This window comes from Mustela lutreola, chromosome 1 (genome assembly GCF_030435805.1).
Source record: "Mustela lutreola isolate mMusLut2 chromosome 1, mMusLut2.pri, whole genome shotgun sequence".
In the NCBI taxonomy this organism is placed as follows: Eukaryota; Metazoa; Chordata; class Mammalia; order Carnivora; family Mustelidae; genus Mustela; species Mustela lutreola.
The window spans coordinates 37,159,057-37,182,730 of NC_081290.1; the positions used below are offsets into that span (position 1 = coordinate 37,159,057).

Sequence of the window (23,674 nt, forward strand, 5' to 3'; positions counted from 1 at the left end):
AAAAAAAAAAAAAGCAGGAGCTAGCTACTATTTAACCAAGACCTCAAAAGAACCCAAGATTCAGGGCTACTGGAAACATTGTGAAACCAAAGGAATTTGGAAGGCCAGGTGGAGGAAACCCAGCTAGCTACTGGGAGACTGGAATCCCTTCCAAGCTCAGTAAATGGGCTCTTGAGGGCCCAAAGGCAGGGCAGTTCCAGGAGGAAGGAAGTCAAGTATCTGCACTGCCCTTTGGCTGGGATGTGGTTCTGGCCAGAACTTGGCTAGGTTGTGTTTCCAAGCTCAGAAAGACATGAGGTGGGAAGTCAGGATAATCATTGTATTTTTCGGCTATTGAACATACTTACATGACCTGCAAGTTTCTATCTGGTTTTAATCTAGATATTCACAAGCTCTAGAACATTGCAAAGATGTCACTGGAAATGGAAACCGTTAGAGCCATTAAGGACCAGGCCCTGGGGCCAGATGCGATGAGACAGGTACTTATCACGTACTTGCCGAACAGATAGAGCAGGACCAGGATGGACACGGAGTGAGCAAAGAAGAGAAATAAGTCCAACCCCACCTCCTGTATTCATCATGTCTGTTCCATTCCTGTTGTGTGATCAAGGCAGCTTCTTATATCTGATTCTTCACACGTTACGGAAGTATAAAGAACCCCAGAGTCCCACTTAGCCGTAAGAGCTTCAAAGCGCAGTTTCAAAGACCTGCCTCACGACCGCTGAGGTGTTCTATAGATACTGATGTGCAGCATCAGAACCTTAACATCTGTCTCCTTAAAATATTAACCGGATGATTAGATGTGCGTATAAGTGGAACATTTTTGTGGGAATAAACAAAATTTATTGTGTTTAAAAGCAGCCACCACTTTCTATTTCTTTCTGATTCAACTCTCAAATGTTTCTCATCTTTTCTACAGCCTTGCTCCTCACAACAGTGTGGGTACAGCCCACCCAGGACACTCATAAGCCTTGTGAAAAGCGCCACCAGTAATTCTCACCGAGACAGGAAAAAAATAAAACACGCTATTCTTTAATGATCTGAAATACCTCCTGGAACACTGACTTCCTCTAAATTCACTGGGCAAAAGTCTATACCACAATGGAAAATAAAATGTACTAAGTTACTAAAGGGAGTTTTTGTTTTATTTTTGAGGTTAATTACAGTCCTGGAGTGGGGGGAAAAAGTCCCACTGATTTAAAAATCTGTCTTGTATCACTGGAAAAATTCTTCAGTGGTGGCTTGTGAAAATCTCACCTCATCAGGGCTGCCAAGGTCAAATGAGACCCAAGCAATCGACCCGGGAGATGCTTGCCTAATTGTTAAATATTCAACAAACAATTTGTGACCATTTAACAGTTTGCACCTGATACGCTCCTTCAACACGTGCAGCTTCCTAGCGCTGCACCCTCCCCTTCCCACCCCTTCCCACCAGCGCCACCCAGGGCGCCAGCACCCCCACCAGAGCAAATCCTGGGACCCAAGGACATTTCAAAGAAACAGCGGCGGTCAGCATTCCATTTCCGTTTTATTCGAAAACGCTCAGATGTTTAAAAATGGGGGAGGGGGACACTTAGAAATAATGACAATCTCTTGCAGTTTTTCCAACTCAAGTTCTCGGGCGCTGCGGAAAGTTCATTAATTAGGGATTTAAACCAGAACTGTTTCATACACCACAGCTTTCCCAACTGTCCCGGTGTTGAGTTTGGGGCATTCGTAGAAGTCCCGCCCGCGCCCGCCGTCCCCACTTCCCGCACCCGGTGGGCGCTGGATCTGGCCTCCCTTTCCGTGCCTTTGTTGAATTCCGTGACTTTTCCGAAGTAATCAAACTGAGCCCTGCCTCGCCCCATTTTCACCCCCTCTGTCAGAAGGAAGTAAAGAAATAAGAACGACCTGCGAGAAAGTGGGGGAAACAGTGTCCCCAAGCCGAGCGGGGCAGGAGGCAAGCCCGCGACGGGGTCGGGCGCGCGGGGCGAGGGACGGTCCCTACCTGGGGCCGGGCGGCGGCGACGGCGGCGGCGGCGGCGGCGGGGTCGCGGCGCCCATGGCTTCGCCGGCCTCGGGCGGCCGCGCCGGGAAACACCAGCGGCTCAGCGCAGCCGGGAGCCCGCCGCGCTCGCAGCGGCCGCCCCGGCGCAGTCATTGGGCCGGCGCGTCACGTGGCGCGGCCGGCGGGCGAGCCTCCCCGGCACGCGTAACCCTTTACCTGCGCGCCCCGGGCCGCGCGGGGAGCCTCCGGCCGTGCGACCCTTGGAGCCGGGCTGGCCCTCTCTGAGCAGCCACGGCCGGGGCTTGTGCCCACCGTCTGGCCGTGCCAGGACGCGTCTGGGCGCCTACTTCTCTGTCCTGCTGGAAGGAGAGGGGAGACTGCTCTGCTTCGGGACGTTAGTGTGGGAGATGCGGAAATTTGGCCCCGGGCAAAAAGATCTGTACCCCTTCACCCCGTATTTTTGTGTTTGGGGTTCCAGACTCTTCCGTTTCGACCTGGTGGTGTGCGCTATCGCCTGCCCGCGCTATCGGAGTAGAGAGAGGGTCAGGGACACCGTGCGGACGCTGTCCTGCTGTAACTCGCAGGGAAGTTGCACACACTCGCCTCGCCTGCACACTCGAGACCACAATGGGAGCTCGACGAGGTCTTGCTTCCCCCGCCCCCACTTCCCTCTCTTTTCCTGGGCTGTTGGAACCCCGGCTGCAACACCGTGTCCACACCTCCGGAGCTCCACGCCCCTCCTTGCTGCAGTGCGCGCACGTCAGGAGGGTAGCGAGCTGGTGGCTTTACCCGAAAATACTGCTTAGGTGTCCCAAGTTCTTTTCACCTGTGTTCCCAAGCTGGGGATTGACAGGAAAATGTGTTGAGCAACTGCGCCATCTAGCATACCCTCTTCTCTCCCCTTCCAGTTATCCAGGGAGAGTGAGGATAAAACAGGTTGCCCCGGAATAGGACAGTATTATTTAAAGACGGACATAATGTCCTTAGTTTCTAACGGGCCCACTTTAGGGATTCCAGCTCCATTTACACATCTATCACCTTTTACGGGAGCAAACTCATGTTTTTGGGCATCTTGCCAGTCGCGTAGTAGCTGCATGCTTTAAAATGATAGATTTAGAGGGAACTTACATGCTAGTTTACATCATTTTCTGGTAAAATCCTTTGTCACAATAAAGAAGTTGTCGTGTCCAACTTCTAGTGGATGCTTTAGTAACGCCCACAGAATACTGATACGTTTATCAGTTAAGTTACTCTGACCAAAAAGACATTGGTATTTATCTTAGGTTTTGAAGTGTGGTTCCCAGGCTAGTGGAATCAGCTTCATCTGGAGGGATTCAATAAAAATGCAGATTTTGGAGGCTCTACCCCCAGACATACAGATTCTGAAATCATTGGGGATAGGGAGGGTGAAGCAATCTGTGTTTTGCGGAATGATGCACACTCCAGTTTGAGAACCACTGCTCTGAATATGCTGAAGCAGCTGGCTGGGTTACCTTCATCTCTCAAAGGCAGGGATTCTGTAAAGCTGGAGGTGGTGGTGTTATCGGGAATCTTAAATTAGGTGTTATATAATTTGTCATATTGTTACACTGAAAGGAAACCCCCAACATGTCCATATGTGTGTTATCTCTACTCCATGCAGATCATGTGGAATGTCAAATGCAGCTGCGAAAGGACCCTTGTGAAAAACACAGAAGGAAAAAATCCATGGTTTCTGGATGCACGTGGGAGTGAAACACCATGATTCAGTGAGTGTTTTAGGTGTGTTCGTGTTTTCATTGGCATATAAATCGTTCCAACCGATGAGTCAGAGAAGATAGGAAAACTAATTTGTTTGAGCGGATTTGTCAATAGACTTCTAAATTTGTCCATGTGGTTCTAAAAAAAAACCCCACAATTTTAAAAAGTATATGACATTCGCTGAGTTCGAGAGTTTCATGCTGTATGGATTGAACCAGCCAGGCGCCCCCAGAATCAAGCTTAAAAAGCCAACATAGCTTCCAAAGTCATCCATAGGATATGTTGACTCTCCCTGTTCCCTGTTTGTCCTCACGCAGCTTCCTTCACCTGCGATGTCTTTTTGACATTCTGACAGCTAAGTGCCATTTGTCCTCCAAGCCTCCACTGTCCCCTCCTCTTGGCCATTCTTTTTGAATCCCAGTTCCAGTTAGTTCCTCCTCTGCAGTGGAGTCTCAGCATCTGCCTTTCACTTTTATTAACAACTTTTTTTTTTTTTTTAAACTACAGTCTGTCTTACATCTAATTTAGTTGCGTCTCCTTTAGATTGTAGGATTCTGGAGGGCAGAGGTTGTTTGTGACTCACTTTCAGATCATCCTAGGGCATAAGCACAAGGCCTTGGACAAAGCAAACACATGGTATTTGTTGTATTCCTGACCCTGGGAAAGAAGATATTTAAATTTGTTAAACAACAAACTCCATGTGTATGAAATGCTTTTATGCAAGCAGTGACGATCCATTTTCTCGGACCTGAAAGAGAAGACTTAACCTTCAGCCTAAAGGATTTAGATTAGAATCCAAGAAGGAATTCCCAGCGTGGGTAGTAGAATTAAGGAGAGTTTCCAAAGGGGAATAAACTCTAAACAGAAATACGTCTCAGCCACATAAAGATGAAACCAGATAGATAATTTCTTCAATTTTTTTCTTAATGTCTCGATTTTAAGTTTCTCTGAGAATAGTTATTTCATGAAACTGGATATAAAGTTTTCATCTGATTATTTCCTAGTTATCCTCACATAAGCTCTTCATTGCTAACTTGTTTAAAAAAGTTTTTTGTGAGTGTCTGTGTGTATATGTGAGAGAGGATTCTCAATTCCCAGAGGCAAGAAATGGAAAAAGGTGCCTATGGGAGGAAGATCCCCCGTTGTCCTGCCCTCTTACCTGGAGGCAGTTTGTGAGCGGGATGATTCCTTGCTTATAATTCTTCCTACCTTGGCTCCAAGCCCCAGAAGGGTGCACACTGTCCTTGCACTTACCCATAGAACATGTTTCCTATCTGTTTTCCTGTTAAGACTGTGAAATCCTAGAAGGCACAAGCTACTTTACTAACCTTTGCATTCCTGGCAAAATGCGTGACCCAATAACTTTGCTAAATGAATACATCCACACTCTTGGTTTGCTTGTACCTCCTGGAAGTTTGCAAAGCCCTCTGGTGATCTTTAGAGCCTCGCCTCATCTCTAACCTGCAACTGGAAAACATTTTGTAGGTCATTATCAGAAAGTGCCTACGGGATACTCAATGCTATATTTTGTATGCTTTGGGAAAGGTAACAAAGAGCACATTGATATCCTATTCAGTGATTCCCCCTGGGCCTCTGTTTCTAGGTTTTTACATCTATGAATTCAAAATACTAACAGTACCTACTTCATAAGGCTGTTGTGAAGATTACATGGCTTAGTACATACAAAGTACATACAGCTCCATACAGTACATACAGCTCCAAAGCTTTGTATATACTATACACCAAAGCTCTGATGTATAGTAAGCATATTATTATTATTATTATTATTATTATTATTTCTGAAAATCCCTACACTTGCAAAAGTTGGGGAGGAAAAACGCCACGCAAATCTTAGTTTACCTTTTATTCATACAAACAATACATACACAAGACTGTTCATTGTTTGAAGACGGCAATAATTTTCTAGTGTAACAACTCTGTAACAAAATTTAACTAAATGTAACATTTATGAAAATATAAATCTCTGATTGGGTAATTCTTCCCAACAATACAAAGTTTACATAAAAACATTCAATATGAGCTATCAGTTGCAAACAAGTTAGGAAAAATCATTCAAGTCACTTGTTAAACTCTATTGGCTGTTACATAGAATATTCACACACTACATTTAATCCATCTAGGCATTTAATTCTTAGAAATGTGCGGCATGGAGGTCCAACTGATAAGGACAGGAATAGGAACGTGTTGCCTCAGAAGAACTGAAGAAAAAAAAAAAAGCACTGACTCATACAACTCCAGGTGATCTCTACATGGGCTGGGACTTCGCCGGGCTAACTCCCTTTCTGGCTGGTAGCTGGACCAGGAGGAAGATCCTGAAAAAAAGTCTTCGACCGCAGAGTGGGGTGTTTATGTCTGAATCCTGTCTCTGTGTGCTTACACATCAACTTGCTTTCCAAAGTGAAATGCAATGAGCTTGCATTCCTTTTGGATCCGCTCACTTTTCTTCTCCATTTGCAAGAACAATCAAGATGTCGCTGTCTTTTTTCTCACATTCCTCCCCAACATCCCTATTAGGGCTAGAGCAAAAGCTCTCACTCCCTTTATCTCGCCGCTGAAGATCTGCCTGCGGATGCGTGGTGAGTTCATGGCGGAGATGGGCTGAGAGCACATCAGTTGCTTGGTCCTCATTCTGCCGCCGCAAGTCACTTTCCCGTCACTTTCAAAGCAACTGAGCATTGCTGATACCCTTCTAAAACTCATCCAAGGACAGGCCATGTGGAGCCTATGGAAGGAAGAAAATCACTTTCCCCCTTCTGGGATGTGGTATTTTCTTTTAAGTAGGTGAAGTAGTGTTTAAAAAGTATTTAAGACTATAAAGGCCCCGGGGAGCCCTCCAGCAGAAAGGGTGACAGAGGAAGAAGCCTACATATAGAGGGGGGAAGTAGGAAAGTGATTACAAACAGGGACAAGAAGGAACCTTTGGACACCCTTAAGATTTGGGGAATAGTTTAGCACAAAGACAGGCATTTCAGCTTGTCCCCGAATATTTGGTCGTATGTCTGCATTTTCCACAGGAGATAGGAGGAATGAGAGTAAGGCAGATGTCTTCAGTATTTCATAGATGGCGTGTCACGAAAGCTTTCTTTCTGTTAAGATTTACTGCAGGGATTGAGGAAATAATGGATGCTTCCATACGACTGACTGAATAGCCCAGACTTTTGTTAGTACAGTGATGGAGATGAACAGATGTCTTGACCAACTTTATAATGCCCTTTCTATAATTCCACTTAAACGCCCAGCACAAATAGGCATTTCAGAAAGACAGGAAAAGATTGTGGTTTCTCATTAAACGTGTTTCTTTCGCCATCCAGGACGTAGTTTAAAAATCGTATGTTCCATTATACAGAAACCCTTGCATGTGACTGTCTCAACTGTATCTTAATGAAGACTGACGGCGTGCTCAGTAGCCCTATGAGAGTGGTACTTAGTACTTGTGCCCAGTCCAGTGCATGGCCTCACATTTCACGTCCTTTCTCCTGGGAAACTTAGGGATGCAAGGGAGCATTTTTGTTATGTGATTTTGCATCTTTGACCTCCCATCTGCAGACTGGGTTTACACAGTTGTCAGGATTGTAAAATGTAAGGAGAGATTAAGGCTGTGTTTACTTATGGCCACACAATCATTGGAGGTCAAACGGCTCTTTCATGTTTGCAATTCCAGACGATTTCTGTAGCACTCATTCCAGTCCGAGGGGTCTGTATATGGTTCTAGCCTCCGTCATCCAAGCCCATGGAATGAGTTACGCTGCTGCTTCCCACCCAGCAAACGTAAAAAATATCCAGTCAACCACCACTTTTAGAAATTCTCTGTCAAGGTGTCATTCCTGGATTAATGTTGACAAAAAGAGCCAACTCAAAACCGATTTCGTGTTTGTCTTTTTGGCGAGCGTGTGAATGCTGGAACTCCAGCATCTTTCCTGTCTTTAAAGAAAGGAGTAGTTTATCATTTGGGAGACAGAAGATACTTATTTTTTTCTTCCTTCTGTTTGTGTATCGTGCCTGTCTGCTGAGCGAGAAGAATGTTTTGTCAGTTGTCAGGGGTGTAGCTGTGGCCCCTGGGCTCCAGGGCTGAGCCCACCCGGTCATAGCAAGGGTTGTGTTTCTTGGATGGCGTTGCCTCGTTGGGCTCAGAGGAGTCGCTCACCGTGATGGGACTGTCTCTTGCAAAGACCTCAGTAGACTCTCTCCATAAGCAGTCCACAGACACCTTGAAACAGTAACTACTGCACTTTGGCCTGGATGCCTGGGTCGCGTTGTTGAAAATCTGTCTGCTGTTTGAAGTGGCGATTTTAATTTTCAGTGCGGCGTCTACGCGGTCCACCACTGTGTAGATCCCTATGCTCCCGTCGTCAAAACCCACTATGATGTTGAGGTGCCTCTGTGAGAGGGCAAGAAAAGTTGGTGTTTTGTAAAGGGAACAAGCACCGATATTTTTGCCATCGGCCAGTCGCATTACAATCAGACTGGATATCGCACCGTTTTCGTCCTCTTCCTCCCCGTTTCGGAAACAAATGTACACCAGGTAGCGACCATCTCGAGACAGCCTCTGCCTCCAGATGACCCCAGAGGCGTGGACCACCCGTAGTTTACCGCTGTGTAAGTCCAGCACATTGATATTCTCGTCTCCCCTGGATATAATGCCTAGCTTGCCGTTGGGAGAGATCTCGAAATCCTCCAGATTTTTCAAGAAGTTGTTCGGAAGCTGCACACGGCGACAGATGACTTCATCTGTCAGACTCCAAATATTCACTGTCTCGGCTGACGTGATAAACACGATGATGTCAGGGCAGTCGGGGATCAGCTTAAAATTCACGATGGTGGTGCCGTCTTCGCAGCAGAATTTCTTGGTGATGCTGCCCGTCCAGAGACTGACGGCCAGCACTTTGCTCTGGGTCATGCCCACCACAAAGGTATTTGCGGAGGTTATAAAGGCATTCTGCAAAGTGGTCAGAATGTTACACACCCTGTGGCCTGTGGCCAGTCTCCAGACCCTGGAGGCATTTTCCTCACAGAGAGAGACCACAAACTGGTCATTGTGGGTGATCAGGAGCTGAGATATTCTCTGCCCATTAATTCGGAAGAGGTTCTCGCCACTGCTGGTGTGCCAGACGTACTGACTGCTTTTGTCATCTGATGTCACCATGACGTCTCCAGAGGAGGTCAGCACGCAGTGCTCGACTATCCCTTCGTGCTTGAACACTGCCTCAAGGAAGCCGCTGCTGAAGTTCCACTTGTGGACACAATCCGAGCCATCGAGGGAATAAATGATTTCCCCTCTGGCGGGTAACACCAGGCTTTGGATGGGTTTCCCAGTCTTATCTATGTTGGACATGGCGGTGATGATGTCTATATCCCAGATGGAAAGAACACCACTAGTTGACAAAGAGAGCAGCATATTGTGGTGACTGGATTTCACCAGCTTGACTATGGTACCTGAGATTTCCTGTAAGCTCGCCATGCATTGCCCGGTGTCCCGCCTCCAAAAAAACACAGCTGAGGTATTTTCCATGGTCGCGATGATGCAGTCCCCGTTTTTGGACAGCACGGCAGATATAAAACGTTCGTTGTGCTTAGCTCTGAACTTCTCGGCCACCTTCCACATGCCGGTATCTAAGAGCTCGATGCTGAGGGCTTTACAGATCAGAATCGCATTTTGGTCCTCCGAGAGTTCCACACTGACCACCTCACTGTCTTCTCTTCGGCAGTCGAAGTCGTCAGTCAGCTGGGGATTGGAAATGTCCTCAGTATTCCAAACCGAGAGGCTTCCCTCGCTGTCCACCATTACCATCTCTTGAGCCGTGTCCAAGATGAGAAGGAACTTCACAAACCCACCGGAAAATTCAGAAGTCACCGTGCATAACTTTTCTCCACTCCCTAAATGAAATATGGTGGTGGTGTTCAGGTACTGTCCACAGAAAGCATACATGCCATCCAGAGAGCACTGGACACAGGTCACTTCATACCAGCAGTGGAACTGGTAAAGGGGCCACCCGTAGAGCAGATCGATGACGGTGACATCTTTGCTGGCTTCAAGCCAAGCCAGGGCATGGTTGACAGACAAGGTAAACCCATTGATGTAGGTGGAGCTGCTTCCGTGCTTGGTGCCTTTGATTTCCACTTCAGACAGAAGACACGAATTTACATTGTCGTAAATCAGCAAGGTGTTATTTGTCGTGGCCACCACAAGATACTTTTCGTCACTGGTGAGTTTCATACCCAGGATGACAGACTGGGCTGTGGTGATCTGCCGGAGGAGTTGACGGGTTTCCACATCCCAGGTGCTGATGGAGCCGTTCTCTAGAGCTGTGAGGACTGTACTGGGGTTACAGGTAGGCAGAATCTCGGTGACATGCAGGTGACTAGAGGACAAGGGGAGACGTTCCGGGCTATATGTCACATCCATGGATGAGTGTAATGGCACAATGGAGCAATATTTGGGCCCATCTTTGTCACATTCTAAAAGGAGATGTCTGAGTTTGGGAAGGGAACTTACAACAGGCAGCAGCCTTTGTTGAAGCTCTGCGGAAAGCGAGCCTGGAAACGCAGTGACCTTGGTTTTGATGCCGCGGAGAGTGCTAGCCAAGAACTTCAGCTCCTTCTCTTGCGAGTAGTTGTAAGCCAGCTCGATATCTGTAAGCACTTTGTCGAACTGGCCAATTTTGATCATGGTGTAAAGCCAGCTGAAGTTCATGATAATCCCGTAAAGCAGGTCATCGGTTTTTCCACACCTTGTCAGGTGGTGCAAGAGCTCAGACATTTTCCGATGATTGACGAAGAAGATGTCAGGCTCCAGTGGATTACACTGGAAAACCCAGGGCTGGTCTGGAGCCTGCCTATCAAAGGAAGCCTGTTCCATGAAGTGCTTCTCTTCCTCAAGCAAGCTTTTGCTCTCCAAGTCAAGGCAGCCATTCAAGTAGGGGTCCTCAAGGCAGAAAGCTTTCCTCCTGCCCCCTGACCAGACTCCCAGAAAGTAATCTGCCAGGATGGCGTGCATTTCACGCAGGTCACCGTCGTCCTGCAGATACAACTTCTGGGCTATGAGCTGCAGGTGTCTATTGGCCCAGACCAGGAGTGTGACGTTCTTCACATGTCTTTCTATTAAGTATCCACTGAGACCATCCTTGAGCCTTGCAATGTACAGATAAGGTACTCTCAGGGGATTGCTGGGCCTGGAGTTCTCATTGAGCTCATTCATCACACTGTTGTCTAGGGCCAACACATCCTCCAGTTCCATTTCACTCAAACCCATTTTGGCCATGGTGATGTAACCAAGAGCCCTGGAGACCAGTTTCTGACCACACTTCTTCTCCAAGGACCAGAAGAGCTGCTCTATACTTTCGTGAACTGTGACACAGAGGGAGGATTCATCAACATCTTTGTGTGATCTCCAGTGTCTCACCTCCCTGAAGGTCAGGTTCACAAACATGGGCAGCGTGCACTTGGAGAATGCGTTGTTCACGTAAATCTGTTGGCCTGATGTGACCTTCCTTTTGACCCGCAGCAGCTGGTGTTTGAGGACCTGGCTGCACATCTTCCTGTCCCGGGGAATCAGCTCGATGTAGTTGGCTTCCTCATGGATAAGGCACCTCAGTTTCTGCAGGATCCCATGTCTGTTAGGCAGTGTGGACAGGACTATTCGTACGAAGCGGGGAAGGTGAGCTGGGAGCCACCAAAGCTTCCTGGCCTCGTCACTCTCTGAGAGCTGCTCTAGGGCATCAAATATTATTACTAGAGGTCTCTGCAATGAAGACTCATTCAAAAGATTTATAAACAAGTCACGGAGGTCATGGATCTTCTTAGGGTAGCTTTGAACCAGACACCGGTAGTTGACTGCTAATTGTTCACAAACGCTTAGAAGGAGAGTCTTAAGGTCAGTACTCATATCTGTGGTACCTAGAAATCTCATGACGACTACTGGGTCAGATTCTGGTCCTGTGTCTTCATGTAGCCAGCCATAGGCCTGAAACATAAAGGTAGTGTTTAGAACGGTAATATATGTTCACATGGTTGCGTACAACAGCGTTTCCTCCCTCCAGGGGTCAGACTTCTGGTAACCCTGACCTTGCAGACAGTGGCCTAGAACCAGAAACTAGGCACACCTGAGAAGATCAAAGAGCTGTCACAAAGCTCATGCACTAAGATCTATAGGCGAGGCTGTCACGATCACTCTAATGAAGGTATGAAATAGCGATAATAGTCTTATTCAATCCCAAGGCAGCACTTAGCTTGTTACAAAGAATTTCATAAACAGTGAATCTGCATATCTAGTATGGTCAGGTTTTCATCACTGAATCCTGTTTCCTGGCATGGTGGTTGGCTCACAATAGATGCTTAATAAGTATTTGTTTAATGAATAGGATAAGTAGAGATTTACACATTTACACATTACACATTACACATTTACACATTTATGCATTATATGGAGTCAAATGTCTTCACTAATTGAGATCCCATAGGGCTGATCAAATTCTTAGCTAATTAGAATGTGATTAAAAAAAATAGTACTAAAATACTGAATAGAATCCTTAATGACCCAGAGACATTTTCCTATATTGTGGTGCTATAGGGTTATCTTCTTGATTACTCATTGTTGTAAAGATCTATATAATGTTGACTAAAACTTTAAGCCTTGTGTTTTATGACAGCTCATGATTTATCTACAGTCAGTTATCAGTCTTCACATTATCTCTAGGTGGGGCAGATGGGATTATAGCACCATTTAACAGAAGAGGAAACCAGTGCAAGTGGATAAATGACTTGCTTAGAGTTAAGTGGTTACCAAGAGACAAAGCTGGAGGGTTTTTTTTCCCCTCAAACTGCAGAGCGAAGGAGATAACATATATAAGGGTGCTGTTAAATTTAGAATTTCTCTGGCAGGAAAGGCAAGGACAAGAAGGGATATGATCAAAGTATATATATAAAAAAAATCCCAAAGTCTATTTTTAGGGAGATAATGTCTTTCAGTAATCCTTGGAATTCACCAAGGATACTGCTTAAGAAAGGACACAGTTTATACATGAGGAAGTAAGTTTATGAAACTTGGTTCCTCAAGGTTTAGTTCAAGGTTAAGGCATGAATAAGTTTAGGAAAAGGATGTCAGTTTCCGAATGAGCTATTAAGGGAAAGGAGCAATTAACTGTTTAGCCCCATACCTTGAAGCCCATGTGGAGGAAGTTAATCCTGCCATCCTACTACAACTGTCCGACAGTGGCAAATCAGAAACAGAACACGATATTTCGTCCCTGTGTGGCTTGCTTCCGATGATGATATGTATTGCCCTCTCTTCTCCCACTCCCGTGTTGTTGAACATGTAGAGAGCGATCCTCCGATCATGAGCTCGTGTCCATGGAAATGCTGGGCACGCAGGAGATAACCTCGGATAAACACGAGCCATCTCTCTGCATTCTCACAAGGGACATGAAGTCACGAAGGGAGTACAGGTTGTTGTTGGTGGGACAGACATACCCCAGGAGAGAGGCAACTGGAGCAGAGGCAGGGGACCTAGGAACAGGTGAGGCTTCTTGTGGGACCAGAGTTCTGGAATGTGAATAGACACACTCTGGTGGCTGGACAAAATATCCAGAAGAGCGAGAGCTCAGAAAACCATTTTTCAAGTTGACCAACTCGACTGTCACCACGTCCTGCCCCTCAGGGACTGCTGATCCGTACTGGGATATCAGCACATTCCACATGATTCTGTACTTCCTGTGCTACTGCACATGGACTTGCTTCACAGGGAATATTGTCAAGTCCAACAACATTTGCACCTCCAACCACTTTGCCCTTCCCTCTTCCAGAGGGAAAAAGCCCTAGAGTGAAGGTCAAATGCTCTACGTGGATGTTTTCTCATTAGATTTCAGCTCCTGTACGTGTGCTCCTCATACTGCTGTTGTCCTGTTGACCTGGAACATTCTAAAGTTGGAAGTTTTACATACAAATTAGTGTTCACACACACACATAAACACACACACTTTATTTTGATGCAACATGGCCCCTAAATGTAACCCTGCCACTTGGTCTGGTGTTCCATTAAAAAAGAACTATGTCTTCTAACAACAGAAGAAACACCAGCGGTGCTGGGTGACTCAGTCTGTTAAGCGTTGGTCTCTTGGTTTCGGCTCAGGTCATGATCTCAGTGTCATGGGACTGAACCCTGTGTCCAGCTCCACAGTCTGTGCAGGGTCTGGTTTGGATTCTTTCTACCTCCTCCTCTCTCTTTCTCTCTCTCTCTCTCTCAAATAAATAATCTTTAAAAAAAAAAAAGGAGGAGGAGGAGGAGGGAGGAGGAGGAGAAGGAGGAAGAGAAGAAGGAGAAGAAGAAGGAGAAGGAGGAGCAGGAGGAGGAGGAGGAGCGGAGGAGGAAAAGGAAGGGGAAGAAGGGGAAAAAGGAAAAAAAGGGGAGGAAAACCCAGCAGCTGGGCTTGGCATATTAAGAAATGGTAAATTATTGAAGAGACTGTCTTTTTTCCACTGTATATTTTTTCCTGTTTTGTCGAAGATTAATTGACCATAGAGTTGAGCGTCCATATCTGGGCTCTCTACTCTGTTCCACTGGTCTATGTGTCTGTTTTGATGCTGGTACCATGCTGTCTTGATGATCACAGCTTTGTAGTAAAGCTTGAAATCAGGTAACGTGATGCCCCCAGCTTTATTTTTGTTTTTCAACATTTCCTTAGCGATTCGGGGTCTCTTCTGATTCCATACAAATTTTTGGATTATTTGCTCCAGCTCTTTGAAGAATACTGGTGGAATTTTGATCAGAATGGAATTAAAAGTATAGATTGCTCTAGGCAGTATAGACATTTTAACAATGTTTATTCTTCCGATCCAAGAGCATGGAATGGTCTTCCATCTTTTTGTATCTTCTTCAATTTCTTTCATGAGTGTTCTGTAGTTCCTCAAGTACAGATCCTTTACCTCTTTTGTTAGGTTTATTCCCAGGTATCTTATGGTTCTTGGTGCTATAGTAAATGGAATTGATTCTCTAATTTCCCTTTCTGTATTTTCATTGTTAGTGTATAAGAAAGCCACTGATTTCTGCACATTGACTTTGTATCCTGCCACGATGCTGAATTGCTGTATGAGTTCTAGTAGTTTGGGGGTGGAGTCTTTTGGGTTTTCCATATAAAGAATTATGTCATCTGCGAAGAGAGAGAGTTTGACTTCTTCATTGCCAATTTGGATACCTTTTATTTCTCTTTGTTGTCTGATTGCTGTTGCTAGGACTTCTAATACTATGTTGAACAAGAGTGGTGAGAGTGGGCACCCTTGTCATGTTCCTGATCTCAACAGGAAGGCTGCAAGCTTTTTCCCATTGAGGATGATATTTGCTGTGGGTCTTTCATAGATAGATTTCATGAGGTTCAGGAATGTTCCCTCTATCCCTATACTTTGAAGTATTTTAATCAGGAATGGATGCTGGATTTTGTCAAATGCTTTTTCTGCATCAATTGAGAGGACCATGTGGTTCTTCTCTCTTCTCATATTAATTTGTTGTATCACATTGATTGATTTGCGAATGTTGAACCATCCTTGTAGCCCAGCCCAGGGAATGGGAGAAGATATTTGCAAATGACAGTAAAGACAAAAGGTTGATATCCAGGATCTATAATGAACTCCTCAAACTCAACACACATGAAACAGACAAACATATGAAAAAATGGGCAGAAGATATGAACAGACACTTCTCCAATCAAGACATACAAATGGCTATCAGACACATGAAAAAATGTTCATCATCACTAGCCCTCAGGGAGATTCAAATTAAAACCACATTGAGATATCACCTTACACCAGTTAGAATGGCCAAAATTAACAAAACAGGAAACAACATGTGTTGGAGAGGATGTGGAGAAAGGGGAACCCTCTTACACTGTTGGTGGGAATGCAAGTTGGTGCAGCCTCTTTGGAGAACAGTGTGGAGATTCCTCAAGAAATTAAAAATAGAACTTCCCTATGACCCTGCAATTGCACTACTGGGTATTTACCCCAAAGATACAGATGTCGTGAAAAGAAGGGCCATCTGTACCCCAATGTTTATAGCAGCAATGGCCACGGTCACCAAACTATGGAAGGAACCAAGATGCCCTTCATGGATGAATGGTCCATATACACTATGGAGTATTATGCCTCCATCAGAAAGGATGAATACCCAACTTTTGTAGCAACATGGACGGGACTGGAAGAGATTATGCTGAGTGAAATAAGTCAAGCAGAGAGAGTCAATTATCATATGGTTTCACTTATTTGTGGAGCATAACAAATATCATGGAGGACAAGGGGTGTTAGAGAGGAGAAGGGAGTTGGGGTAAATTGGAAGGGGAGGTGAATCATGAGAGACAATGGACTCTGAAAAACAATCTGAGGGGTTTGAAGTGGCAGGGGGGGGTGGGAGGTTGGGGTACCAGGTGGTGGGTATTATAGAGGGCACGGATTGCATGGAGCACTGGGTGTGGTGAAAAAATAATGAATACTGTTTTTCTGAAAATAAATAAATTTTAAAAAAAAGAGAAATGGTAAATTAACTTTCCTGGGGACTTTCTTTTTCTTTCTTTTTTTTTTTTTTTAAAGATTTTATTTATTTATTTGACAGACAGAGATCACAAGTAGGCAAAGAGACAGGCAGAGAGAGAGAGGAGGAAGCAGGCTCCCTGCTGAGCAGAGAGCCCGATGTGGGGCTCTATCCCAGGACCCTGAGATCATGACCTGAGCCGAAGGCAGAGGCTTAATCCACTGAGCCACCCAGGTGCCCCTCCTGGGGACTTTTTAAGAGTAAGTTTATACACCAGATTTTTGCCTGTGAGTTTACTTTGAAACCTAATCCCCACGTAAGGTACAGCGCAGCGATCCCTGTTCTTGTCTTCAAGATGACCTCCCTGAGATTGTGATAGCACATGACGGATGACGAGAGTGTCTGTGGAGTTAAAGAAAGCTCTGTTCTCGAGAGAAGAACCCCAGGAAGGACAATGTAGAGATTCTGAGGTAACACCAAGATAATAGAAACCATCAGACAGGGACGTCAGGTGCAAAAGGAGATTACAACGGAACTAGTTTCGTCCAGTTTAGGCTGACATGCCAAGACAAGAGACCCTGCATTCCAGAGTGAGGTAGGCACGATTTGTAAGGGAGTTGTGAAAACCAGTTTTGCTACCTTTAGTGGGACTAAAAAGGAGTTTCAAGAAGCCCCCCCCCCAAAAAAAAAATTGGAGATTAGGGTGCCGTGGGTCATATCTGTTAACATCCACTCCCAAAGGGGAGGACTGAGCAATACCCTCACTTCTCACCCCAGGAAAGAGGCTTCAGTGGCCTACTGACAGGCCGACTGACATAGAGCTGGGGAGCCAGGGCAACGGATGTCCTCAGACACCTGAGAAATATGGAGGTTAGCTGACAAGGCTGGCTAGCTCTTTGGATAGAACAGGGGGTGGAGAAGTGTTCTTTCCCAGGGCGAAAAATACCCAAGTGCTTCCCATGTGACACATGTGCGCCACTGGCTAGACTGAGCTGATGGAGAGAGGTTTTTGTTGGCTCTGTTTGCCCCAGGTCCCATCTGAGGGAGCTTGCTAGGCTGTGGATCTTAGCTGTGGATCTCTAGAAAGGTACTAGAAGTGTGTGGCTGGGTGTCTAGAAGTCATGGAAAGGACCAGCTAGCAAAAATTAAAAAATGCATCCCCCTGTGTTTGGGGAACTGTGGATAAAATAAGATGCTCAGTGAGGACAGGGCAGGAGAGATGGGAGGGAAAGAATGTCCAGAAAACTAGAAAAAGGCCTCAGAAGAATTAGGAGGCAGCTTTAAACACCTGATGTGACCACAGACTGTGGAGTCTTGTTTTTACAACAGTATTGGTTATGTAAGAACTTTCTGGCCACCTTATCTTTCCTACTTCCCTGAAGCCATAACCCTAGGGCCGGGATGGGGGTGGGGGGAGGCGGGGGAAGTGCTATGTGGTGAAAGAAGGGGAAGATGACCACATCCTGATTTCCCAGGGCAGGTGCCTTGCTTATCGTGAGCCTCAGCTGCGGGAGAGAAATATAAACTCGAGTTTTAATTATCCTCTTAGACCGGACAGAGTGAATTGCTCAACTGTGAATGACTTCGTGTCCAGAGCGATAGGAGGGCTTGTCTTTGCTGAGAGGGATGAGAAGAGTTGTGAGATCTCCCCGAGTCCCCATCCAAATGGGAACTGGCCCCACAACATAAGTGTGACCAAGGGGAGAGAAAAATAAAGCTGTTCTCTTCACTGTACCCCATGGACCTTATTCTTTCCATAGGACCATTATACCAGCGTAAGAGAAACACTGAAGTCGCCTTTTCAGAAAGACTAATTATCATTCAGGTAGTAAACACAGGGATGAAGTGACTTTTGACCCAGTTGTCTTTTCCCCAAAAGGAAAGGATTTTTACAAATAAGCTTGTGAAAGAAAAGGCTCTCACCTTTTTCGCTACTTCGGCTAGCAGGAGCGTCTTCCCAGTGCACGGTCCGCCGTATATGACCAGAGGGTTGATGTGCCCAGTTTTGCTTGGCAGAACGTACTTATGCACGATGTTGAGAGGTTCACATTTGTACTCATAGAAGGAGGCGTACGTCTTACACAATGAGGAATGCTGAAGGATTTCATCGTAGAGCGTGTCAGTTTCGGTGTCAAAATTCTGTTGGACGGTTGCCTGAATGATATCGATCATGTCCTCATAAAACTGTTTACCAAGTCCTTCTATGTAATGATTTTCTATTTCTTGGGAATAGCCCAGTTTCATGTCACAATGGGTAACAGACGTGTACACTCTGAGATTAGATGATGCGACGATAGTCGGGATAAATTCGTCCCTGAGTTTTATCAGTTTCTCTTGGGCTTCTGCGTCCCGCATCATCCTTGGTTCTGTTCCAGTGATATCCATGTACTTTCCCATCTCCGGGATTTTCACAAAACGCTCAATGTTGGCGATTTTCCGAATGTAGCAAACACACTTCTTCAGGAAGGCTGGAGTTTGCTTTCCTAGAGCAAAGTCAAACTCGTCCTCTATCGCTGAAAGAGAAAACGTGGGCAGGGGGTTGATTGTCTAGAACAAAGAAGCAGAGGCCCGCACCCCCTGCACTTATCTCCCAAGTCACCAGGGGGAGATGATTTTGCTCGCAGGGGGTAGCAGAATCTTTTGTAGATTAATTACTTAATTCCTTAATTTCCTATCTCTCTTTACCTAGACAGCCAGGAACCCAGTACAATGGGTTTTAATTAAAATTAATTTCCTCCCCAGTCAGAGGGAGAGCTTGAGAGCATAAGAAAGAAAGCATCCTGAATTTATAGTTGATTCTTTTAAGTTCCTGTTAATGTTCCTCTGTCAGATTTAAGGGACCTGCTGGGGCCAGGAAAGAATGAGGAAGAGGCCAAATGGCCTAGCTCGCTGACTTCTTCCTTGTCATTCTCTCCTTTACCATGTGGCTTCGCCATTTTATTTGAGGGCGCACTGTACCCCAGACAGACTTGTCTAGGGTTATATACAAGCATGCTCAACATTTGATCATGTTCTGATTAGTGATCAATCTGAATTATCCATATCACTGTTAAATTCCATTATATCCAGCAGAGCAGGTACAGAACAATGATGTAGTATGAAAATGCATTTCTTCGAAGATAAACCAGGTCATACAACACACTGGCTTCTACATAAGCAAATATACATCATTAATCACTGAGGCCCCATGAGAACATTTAAAATGGGAGCTTCAGTAACTCAAACATTACTTGTGCATGATTTTATAGAGGAAATCCCCAAACCAGGCAAAGACCCTACCAAAAAGGAGAATTTCAGACCAATATCACTGATGAATATGGATGCTAAGATTCTCAACAAGATCCTAGCAAACAGGATCCAACAGCACATTTAAAAGATTATCCATCATGGCCAGGTGAGATTCATCCCTGGGCTACAAGGATGGTTCAACATTTGCAAATCAATCAATGTGATAGAACAAATTAATATGAGAAGAGAGAAGAACCACATGGTCCTCTCAATCGATGCAGAAAAAGCATTTATAGAGGAAAAATAAAAAGTAATAAATAATTAAACCAATGGCAATGAACTTTAAGGCATGCAGTCTTTTAAAACTGGCTGCCTTCCCTCATTCTCCCCCGATTTCCTTCAACCAGTTGGTCTTAACTGAGCATCTACTCTGTGCCAGGTACGCTGCTGCTTAATCAGGATACAGTGGGGAGAGAAAACAGACAACCCTGAGGGGGAAAGCCTTTATGGCACTTCTAGTCCAGTGGAGGATGGTGGACATGAAGCCCAGAGTCCCACAGATGGATGGATTATGAGTGCTTTCAGTCCCATGAAGGAGAATAACATGGCACAATGAAAGCAAACTATCAGGAGGGCTACCCTATTTGGAGAAGTCAAGGAAGGCTTTCCTAAGGAGGTGACTCGTAGGCAGTGATCTGATGGAAGAAGCAGGGTTAGGGTGGGCCCTGAATATGCCAGGACAGGCTGGCCAGAAACTGAAAACGTTTCAGTGTGCTGGCCTCAGCTCCAACATCAAACAAAACCCGGAACATATGTGTATTCTCTACTGTGACTATTAAGGAAGGTGGGAACTGTATTTTTAAGTGGTGCCTTTTAGAACTCAAGAGATGATGATTTTTCTCGGGAATGATAGCCATCAATCAAAAGCAACAACTCTAGTAAAAACGATCTGTTTATAGCCATCAGCATGGAGGGAGCTGTGCCATAGTCATCAGTCCATGTTATGAAGGGTTTTGATCAGACAGGCTGGTTAAGGAGGCCAAAGGAGTTCATACAACATGTATCTACTCTTCTTTTAATGTCGACGAGTCAAGATGTAAGAAATCCCCAGAAAGCAACCTTTGGCTCATCTCTTTTCTGGCATCTATGTACCATGCTAGGAGGCACCTTGAATGAACTGGGCACTACCTTCCATGGGCCGGGAGAAAGGAAGTGTCAGTTGTATACCTAATGGCTGATAACCAGACGCTGCATCGTCCCCTCTGACTCCCAGGAAACAAATCAACATAACTGTCACTGTTACCACCTCCATGGAAACAATGTGCAACCAGGAGTGTTGATTACAAATGCTTTGTAAAAAGACATAGAGACAAACTAAGTCGGTAGAACCCATCTAAGCTTCGCTCAGGGCGGGGAAAAAAAGAAGCTGTCCATAATGCCTATTGATAGTATAGACTTCATAAATAGACCTGAAAAAATGAATCATGTGAGACAAAGTCAACTCTATAGAGTTCTTTCTAGACGCCAGGGGCATCCTCATGATTTTGGGGGGACTTTTATTGATAATTTCTGATATTTATTGGCCTATAAATATTATAAACTTCCCATTCCTTATCAGAATACAATATTTGTTTTCTGTCCTTGCATTTTTCTAAGTATCCTAAAGTTTAACTGGTCATGGCACTCGATGGAGATAACATTAGGAGAGTCCCGGCCGTGAGGGTGATCATTCTTGAGAAGTAAATACCCATTCAGTTTTACTATTCACAGTTAGGCACTATTTGGGGTCTATTATATTTCTCATCCTCTCCTGTTCTTTATAAAGGAGAAAGTAGATGTGTGAAAATTAAGCTCAGTTGGTTAAACAGCTGACTGTTGATGTTGGCTCAGGTCATGATCTCAGAGTCATGGGATGGAGCCCTGTGTCGAGCTCCAGGCTGGGTGCTCCAGGCTCAGAGAATCTCAGAGAGATTCTCTCTCCCTTTAATTCTGTCCCTCCCCCTACTCGTGTGTGTATGGGTGTGTGTGTGTGCACGTGTGCGTGCGTGTGCTCTCTCAGTAAATAAAAAATCTTAAGAAAAAGTGCGAAAAACTACTTTCAGCTATAAAGAGTTCACCTTTCCAGACTTTTCCTGGTATTCTTATTCCAATATTTCTGAAAATATTAAAGTAATACAGATGTAGTAGTAATCCATTTCATAGAACTGGCACTTCTCCAACCATTTTAATTGTGTAGACATGATCTCAAAATGAGTTTGAAATGTAAAATCAATAACATTGCTACGAGCATGCATATCTTTAAGAGATGTCCCCCAACCAGAAAACAGCCCGCTTGTTGTAGTTCATACGACATAGTATAAACTTATTTATTTATAGATGGCTGGCTACATGGACAGAGCTTTTTAGTGTAGAGAGAATTAGGAGAAAGTGTTTTCCTGTGTAATACGTGAACCCTGGAGCTGCGTGATTCTAAAGAGGATGTGCTCCCCAAACCGGGTCTCTTGCATCATGAATAAGAAAGCTTTGGGCCACTTGGGTGGCTTAGTCGGTTAAGTGTCTTCCTTTGGCTCAGGTCATGATCCCAGGGTCCTCTCCCTCCACCTGCTGCTTCCCCTGCTTGTGCGCACACACTCTCTCTCTGTCAAATAATAATAAAGACAATCTTAAAAAGAAATAGGAAAGTTTTGTTCTGGGCATTTTCTTCAAATACAGCACATTTTAAGGACCATGGTAGTTTTGTTCTTGATAAAAATGAAGAATCAGAGTCCCAAAATTGGGTAAAAACCCCTCCAAAGCAATAAGGAGATTTGTCAGTCTGTATATTCTAAAGATAGTACTTATTTTTGCCAATTTATTATTTTCAGGGACACCTAAAATAAGACCTCACTTTTTCTAGTTTGTCAAGAATGAATTTGTCAAAATTACTTATAGTTTCCCTGAGCTTGAAGTACACGTATACAGGGAGAATGATATCGAGCGCCTGTTAGGTTTCTCACTTTGTCATGCCACTCACGAAACCAATCTGAAAACCCAACTGCTATTGCTTTTCCCTCAATAACTCTTCACGATCACTTTTTAAGATTGTATTCATTTATTTATTTTAGAGGGTCAGGGGAGGGGCAGAGGAAGGAGAGAGAATTGTTTTTTTAAGATTTTATTTATTTATTTGACAGACAGAGATCACAAGTAGGCAGAGAGGCAGGCAGAGAGGGGAGGAAGCAGGCTCCCTGCTGGCAGAGAGCCAGACGTGGGGCTCGATCCCAGGGCCCTGGGATCATGACCTGAGCCGAAGGCAGAGGCTTAACCCACTAAGCCACCCAGACACCCAGGAGAGAGACTCTTAAGCAGACTCCTTGCTGAGTGCAGAGTCCAATGTGATGCTGGGCTTGATCTCACGACACCCCTCCTGCGCTGCCCCCTGACGAGATCATGAAATCAAGAGTCTGCGTTTAACCTACTGAGCCACCCAGGTGCCCCTTCACTATCAATTTTTAAAATAAATGTTATATATCTGATTATTTTTACTCAATAGTCTTTGTCCCCTAGAAAGTACCACTGATACATTCCTTCAGCTCTGCAGTTTCCTGTGCATCCCTAATAAATAAATAAATAAATAATAATAAAAAAAAATAAAGCCTCCTTTCTATGGTGAAGAAAGGCTGACAGATTAGTCTCTGGCCGTAGATTTTTATTTTAAGGTTAAATTAGATGCTGCCACTCCCTTACTTCCTTATTTCTCAACTTCCAGTGGCTTCCCAGCTTACCCAGAATAAAACATGAGGTTCTTATTATGTTTTCCTCTCTCTTTCCCCAGGCCTGGCTACCTTCTTCCTGCTCCTAGAACTTACTAAGCACATTTCTGTCTCAGGGATCTTGAATCTGGTAATCCCTCTGCTTGGAATTCTCTGCCTGAGATAGAGCACAGCCAGCTCTGACAATTTCTGTCATTCAGCTCAAAGTTCTCTCCTGATGGCCCACTCCTTCTCCACCTGGAACCCCACATTCTTCCTTAACCCCTCTTACTCTGTCTTGTTTGTTCATATTGTGTAACTTTTCTGAAATGATCCTCTTCATTTATTTGATTACTTGCCTATCATTTATTCCCCTCCCCCCACTAAAAAAATAAGTTCTGAGAGAGAGACACCTTGCCTTCTTGTTCACTGGTGTATCCCCAGTGCCTGGCA

The 23,674-nt window shown here is 44.9% G+C and overlaps 2 protein-coding genes across 3 annotated transcripts in view; both read right to left on the reverse strand.

Moving 5' to 3' along the window:
- C1H4orf19 (chromosome 1 C4orf19 homolog) overlaps positions 1 to 2,104 on the reverse strand; it is an 85,301-nt gene extending 83,197 nt beyond the window's left edge. Inside the window, exon 1 of one of the 2 annotated variants that reach the window (XM_059163778.1) lies at positions 1,991 to 2,104. The gene's annotated coding sequence lies outside the window, so the exon portion shown is untranslated. Of the gene's footprint in view, positions 1 to 1,893; positions 1,913 to 1,990 lie in introns of those variants that run through there. The other variant, XM_059163795.1, reaches the window with a different exon arrangement.
- Positions 2,105 to 5,614: 3,510 nt separating this feature from the next.
- NWD2 (NACHT and WD repeat domain containing 2) overlaps positions 5,615 to 23,674 on the reverse strand; it is a 187,966-nt gene continuing 169,906 nt past the window's right edge. The window contains exons 6-7 of the mRNA XM_059163814.1: positions 18,186 to 18,775; positions 5,615 to 11,711 (exon numbers count right to left, since the gene is read on the reverse strand). Coding sequence (XP_059019797.1) covers positions 7,779 to 11,711; positions 18,186 to 18,775 — 4,523 coding nt within the window. The 3' untranslated portion in view covers positions 5,615 to 7,778. The remainder of the gene's footprint in view (positions 11,712 to 18,185; positions 18,776 to 23,674) is intronic.